Source organism: Spermophilus citellus (genome assembly GCF_964194105.1).
Source record: "Spermophilus citellus genome assembly, chromosome: 14".
Lineage (NCBI taxonomy): Eukaryota > Metazoa > Chordata > Mammalia > Rodentia > Sciuridae > Spermophilus > Spermophilus citellus.
Window position 1 is genome coordinate 45,741,117 of NC_138194.1, and position 6,743 is coordinate 45,747,859.

The window sequence follows — 6,743 nt, forward strand, 5'->3', positions numbered from 1 at the left end:
TATTTTGTTTTGTTTTATACTGCTGGAGATTGAGCCTCAAGTGTGCTAGGCGAGTGTTCTACCATTGAGCCACAAACCCAGTCCTCCTTTCCTAGCTATAGATGCTATTAAACAGACTTTTAGTAAGGACTTAATTTTTAATTAAAAGTTTAATTATCCTAATGATTTCTCTATAATGCCAAACTTATTAAAATGTTCATTATCTACAACTTCATAGCATCAGTCGAATTCAGAGTTTGATATCTAAATCCAGCCTCACTACTCAGTTACTATGTAATTTCAAATAAGCCACTTACTTAAATAAGTAATTACTTACTGGACAGAAATCATAGTGTATGTCTCTATAGAACGAAATAAAGTTATCTGATATTCCCTTTTACAATGCAGCAATAAGAATTCAGAGGGGAAAAATGAATATAAAAATATTTGAAAAAAAATCAAAGTTTGGCAAACACATAAATCAAGAAAAAAAGCAACTTTTTGGAATATATATAAATGTAAATTATAAGTTACTTCTTTACAGGTATTCAACTTTAATAGAACTGCTTAATAAATTCCCCTGAAATAGAATTTAAAATACAGAATTTGTGAGTTAGAAGTATTCCTTTTAAGTGTCAAGTGATGGACAACTGTTTACTATATGTACACTTAAGGGACAGAGGGAAACTTTTTTTTTTTTTTGCTTTCATGAAATCTATAGCCAGGGGAGAAGATATTTGAAAAGTTAAATAAAAATTTAAACACTTTTCATACCAAAATAAAAGATCTCATAAAGTGATAATTGAGTAAAAGCAAGAGTACAACATCAACTGCTTTGAGGTAAGAAGATGATTACTACTATTTTGTTTACATATGGTCTACTATCTACTTACATTTAGCATTCAAAGAACATCCTCAATTCTTCCTATGCTTTTTCCCTTTTCCCTTGGCTCCTACTCCAACAGCTCTCAGGGGGGGCCTTATGACTAAAGAATCCAACAAACCTCAGATATTAAGATTCAAGTTCTCAATGCTTAATGATACTCAGCATCCAAAATGACAAGTCAATTTTCTAACTTTTGATTCACTACATCCAATTACTTGCGTAAAGAACAACACAGAGAGCTGGGGATGTGGCTCAAGCGGTAGCGCGCTCGCCTGGCATGCCTGCAGCCCGGGTTCGATCCTCAGCACCACATACAAACAAAGATGTTGTGTCTGCCAATAACTAAAAAATAAATATTAAAATTCTCTCTCTTAAAAAACAAAACAAAACAAAACAAAAAACACAGAGCTGTGAATAACTCCAAATCATTATTTCTAAACCTTCTGACAATAAACACACATTTATACTCTATCTCCTGTTACTTAATCTCAATCCCCTTCCAACAATCTAATAAGACCTAGCTAGGTAATAGGAAGAAAATGCAGAAAACTCACAAGTAATTCAATTTTAATTATTTCTCTCAAATATATCACTACTTTTTTAGAGTTAGCATTAATTCTTATTCAATGACTTTCCAAGATCTTAAGACGTAACATAAGAAGAGTCTCGGGCTGGGGATGTGGCTCAAGCGGTAGCGCGCTCGCCTGGCATGCGTGCGGCCCGGGTTCGTTCCTTAGCACCACATACAAACAAAGATGTTGTGTCCGCCAATACTAAAAAATAAATATTAAAAAAACTTCTCTCTCTTAAAAAAAAAAAGAGTCTATATCTAAAATGAATAGCATCGAATTAGAAAAATATACCAACTCTAAAATTGGAAAATACAGCTAGGCCTGGTGACATACACCTGTAATCCCATAAGACTCAGGAGGTTAAGGCAGGAAGATCACAAATTCAAGGTCATTGTCCCAAAATAAAATAAAAAAGGCTTGCCTAGCATACATGAGGCCCTGAGTTCAATTACCAGCACTGAAAAAACTATTTAAAATAATTGCTTTTACAGTTGGGGATGGAAAATTTGTACCAAATAATCAGAAACTGTAAAGTTGTACAACTAAAGATGTGTTACAAAGTACTTTTCATTTAATATTTTTAGATTTCTAGAATTAACAAAAATTAAATGTAGATTCCTTTTACTCTTGCCAATTTTAAGTATCACCAAGAATTAAAAATTATTTCTTTAGCCAGGTGCGGTGCCTTTAATCCCACATGCCTTTAAACCCAGTGACTCAGGAGGCTGAGGCAGGAGGATTGCAAGTTCAAAGCCAGCCTCAGTAAATTAGCAAGACCCTGTCTCAATAAATAAATAAATTTTTAAAAAGGGCTGGAAATGTGACTCTGGGTTAAATCCCTGGCACACCCCGCCCCACATCAAAAAAAACAAAGAATGGTTTCTTAGACATGGTAATACACACCTATAATTCCAGCAATTTGGCAGGCTGAGGCAAGAGGACTGTAAGTTCAAGACCAGCCTCAGCAATTTAGCAAGGCCCTAGGCAATTTATCAAGAACCTGTCTCAAAATAAAAAATATAAAGCACTGAAGATGTAGCTGGGTAGTAAAGTCTCCCCTGAGTTCAAACCCCAATACCAAAAAATAAAAATGAAAATAAAAAATAAATAAATAAAAAAAACTGGAGATATAGCTCAGTGGCAAAGGATCCCTGGGTTCAACCTCCAACTTCAAAAAAAAAAAAAAAAAGGAATGCTTTTTTGCCAGGTGCAGTGGCACATGCCTATAAACCTAGTGACTCAAAGGCTGGGGTAGGAAGATCACAAGGGCAAGGTTATCCTCTTCAATTTAGTGAGACTCTGCCTCAAAATAAATAAAGGACTGGGGATGTAGCTCAATGGTAAAATACCCAAGATTCAAGCCCTAGTATAAATAAATAAGAATGATTTCTTGGGCTGGGGTTTTGGCTCAGTGGTGGAGGACCCTTTGCTTAAAATGTCCAAGGCCCTGGGTTAGATTCTCAGCATCACATAAAAATAAATAAATAAAATAAAGGTATTGTATCCAACTACAACTAAAAAGCACATATTTTAAAAGAAAAAGAAAAAAGAATGGTTCTTTGGCAATGTGACCGTTCCAGGAAGAAATATAAGGAAAAAAAAATCAGGAAAGAATGCCTCTAGGAGCCCAAATAAGTGGGGAAATCATTACTCTGAACTGCAAATTGAAGATTTTTAGTCATATAACAGAGCTTCCCTAACCTTGTAAGTGTACTAGAATATCGATCACCCACCACTGGTCACAGAGTTGCCTAGCCAGGTGCTTCTAGGCTTCAATAACCTCATCCACCTTAGTGTACTACTAAAAAAAAAAATTTCCTAAATGTGGCATAACCTGAAAGATTGAGAAGCACTGACAGACTACCTTAAAGTAGCTACAATTTCAATTCTAAAATACATACTCTTCAGTAAAAAATTGTTTATTCTTACTTGATTTTATTGCATTGATCCTAAAGATTAATTTCATTTATCAAGTAATCAAATCCCACATTATATTTGTATAATATGGCATGTTTTTAAAAACTATTTTTTAGTTGTCAATGGATCTTTTATTTATTTATATGTGGTGCTAAGGATGGAATCCAGGGCCTCACACATGCTAGGCAAGCACTCTACCACTGAGCCACAACTCCAGTCCCAATATGGCAAGTTTTAAAAATACAATTCCTCCAGCAGGGCATGGTGGTGCACACCTGTAATCCTAGCAATTTGGGAGGCTGATGCAGGATTGAAAATTCCAGGCCAGACTCAGCAACTTGCCAAGGCTCCAAGCAATTTAGTAAGACTGTGTCACAAAATAAAAAATAAAAAGAAGCCCTTGCAGCTTTGTTAGTAGCACAGGAAAATGCACTATTGCAATGTCGAATATTTTTTTCACTGCTTAAGTCACCATGTAAAAGTTAAGACTATCGGCATCTCTCTTAAAAACAAATCTGCCTTCCAAATACTTGAAATATAAATCTAACCAGGTAACCCTGTTCTCATATCAAATATAATCACAAAGCAGGTGTAGCAGCAATTGCTTATAATCCCAATACTCTCGAGGTTGAGGGAGGAGGATTACAAATTCCAGGTGAGTCCACCCTGGCTAATTTAGATCCTGCCTCAAAATAAATTAAAAAGAGCTTGAGACAAACAAAGTTCAAGCAGTAGTGCATTTGCCAGGTTATGGGTTCAATCATCCCTAGGTATCTCACAAGTATATATTTAGATCTTAATTTTCAGTCTTAAATAATGTTTTTATCTTAATACAAATAATGTTCAGCAGGTCATAACAAATAATGTTTTAATCTCAATACAGATAAAAATCTTAAAGCGGTAATACAGCCATCTACTACTGTTCAACTGGTGTTCCACAGTTCCTTTTTAGGCCTCAAATGACGAAACTTCTCTAACATCTCAGGGGAGGTTAGTGTGAAATATAATGTTTCCTGAAATTGTTCTTGTTTTTCTCTGCACCACTTCGTGACATCTCTTCAACTAGTAATGTTTTGCGCAATTTTATTGTTCTTCAGGAAAGGCCAAAGAGAAGCAAAGGTAAAGAGAATATCATAAAGAATACATAGAAATAGGACAGACAACATAAAAGCACAGAAGTAAATATGAAGCAAAAATTATATGTATTGAATAAAAGAGGAAGAAAATGAAGAAAGAAAAACACTTTTAGCATAGGGGAAAAATGGAGAGGACAGACACTTGCTTATTCTTCTAAAAACAAAAGCAAGAAAATCCTTTTAGTAAAAATGTATTCTCTTTCTTAAGAGGATGGTATTAAAACTCTAAACGGCATTCAGCTGACACTAATAAGGAGAGTTGTACCTTCTCTTCTCACGTGTTTCAAATACCGCTAATCTTATTTGTGAATTAAATGCAGAATAGATAATGCAGGAAAAACTACAACTGTGGTTGCCATCTTTGCCTGAAAAAACAAACTCCCTGGACTGGGGCGGGGGGGGGGGGGGACGCCGGGGGACAAATTAAGTTGGAAAGCCAGAAGACCAGTCAGGTAGATAACAAACGTCTTCCACCAAATTAAGGTTCCATTTAAAGGTGTGGGGAAGAAGGGCAAAGAGCTACTCCCTTACCGCGACCGCAAGGGTGGAGCATTGTGGGGGGAAAAAAAATCAGAGGGCGAGTTATCTCTAGAGGTTTAAGGGGGCTAGTGACCAACCTCCAGCGCTCGCACCTTAGGTGGCAAATGATGTACGTGGCCTAGGAGTTTATTCGGAAGGCGAGGGGGGGGGGAGGGCTGCTGCAGGATTGCTCACGAGTGCGGAGGCTAACAGAAGAAGGTACCCACCGGGCAAATGATTAAGAGTCAAAGGGAAGAGAAAGAAGGGGCCGAGCAGTTTGGGAGGACAGGTTTGGGAGGCCGGGCAGAGGCCGCCAAGCGCCTTCTCTGGGAACGCCTTTTCAAGCTCCCCCACACTCAACTCAGCCCCTCGGAGGGCCGCCCCTGCCGGGGCTACAACGGCGGGCGCAGCTGTTTCCGCCGGGCCGGGCACGGCGGAAGAAAAGGCATCCCTGGAGCTGACAGAGAGGCCAGCAGCGGCACTCTAGAAGTGCAGGGCGGCGATTCCAAGACCACCATCGCGGAGCCAACACCAAACTTCGCCCTTTCTTCCTCCTAAGCCTTCTTTATCCCCCAACTTCCCGGCCGGCTGGTGTCCGCTTCGACCGACCGAAACACCGCCCCCCCCCCCCGCGCCCTTCCTCTCGCCGCCTCTCACCCCTCCACGACTCCCAGAAGCTAGGAGAAGACCAGTCATTTTGACGGCTCCGGAGCCCGCCCTTGGGTCCCGAAGTCTCAGACGCCGCCCCCGCCCGAACGCTCACACCCTTTCGGCAGCTCCCTCACCCGCCCAGATGCAGCAAACTCTTCTCACCTGCATTGACGCCATGATGGAACCATCCCCCAAAGGCCAGCGAGGCCAGAGACGCAGGGGGCGGAGCTGCCGTGCTCGCGTCACGCCGCGGGGGCCTAACATCCCGGGCGCGGGGGGCGGGGCCTCTGATGGGAAGGGGATGGCGCAAGGGGATTGGCTGGCGTGCAAGGGCGCCCGGGGGAGGGGCAGGGGCGCGGCAAAAGGAGCTGTGGGTACCCCGGATCCCAGCCCGCCCCTGGCCCACCCGCTACCCTAGTGAGTTAAGAGTCGCCTTTCCACTTTTGACCCGAACATAGTTAGTTTTTCCGTCTGTACTGCGAGATCCTGATGCGTCTGGATCCATGCGGTTCATTTCTGTTTCATTTTGTTCTTCCAACTATAAGGTGTGTTTACAGATTTTTATTTTCGGGTGTGTTTTTCACACCAAGCCCACTTTGATAGTTTTATCCCTCGGGACCAGAAAAAACTTCCGGGGCTTCTTTCTGTTCCACGCGGACTTGGAAACCTCATATTCCTTATTTGGGGAAGAGAGACCCACTTTTCCTTGTAAAACGGGATGATAATTGAGAGCAGAACGACACTGGTATTTTAAAGGCATGGGCTTTTAGATTTGTAGAGCTGAAACTTGTCTGAAAAGAGATTTTTAAAGTTTTTCTTTGATTTTTGATTTCCGTTCCCTTATGCCAACGAAACTTCATGTGTATCGTAAATAGGTGTTAATGGCATTCGAAATTTAATAGAGATTTTACTCCAGGCATGGTTTTTTTAAAAAAAATATACCAGCTTCACGTTATAATATACACATATCTTTTATCATATCCAGGTGTCTTCAGCCTTTTTCGTGGTGGGCAGTTTGGTGGTGGAAAGTTTGGTGGCCCACCACAAACTACAGATGAATTTGGGTAGGAAAAGCTGAGCATA

General features: G+C 40.4%; 1 protein-coding gene across 1 annotated transcript in view; it reads right to left on the reverse strand.

The window, feature by feature from the left end:
• The window catches only part of UBE2W (ubiquitin conjugating enzyme E2 W), a gene marked incomplete at its 5' end in the record, with an annotated part of 59,096 nt that extends 53,172 nt beyond the window's left edge, over positions 1-5,924 (reverse strand). Inside the window, one exon of the mRNA XM_081265802.1 lies at positions 5,823-5,924. Within this exon, the coding sequence (XP_081121928.1) occupies positions 5,823-5,924 (102 nt within the window). The remainder of the gene's footprint in view (positions 1-5,822) is intronic.
• Positions 5,925-6,743: the final 819 nt, after the last annotated feature.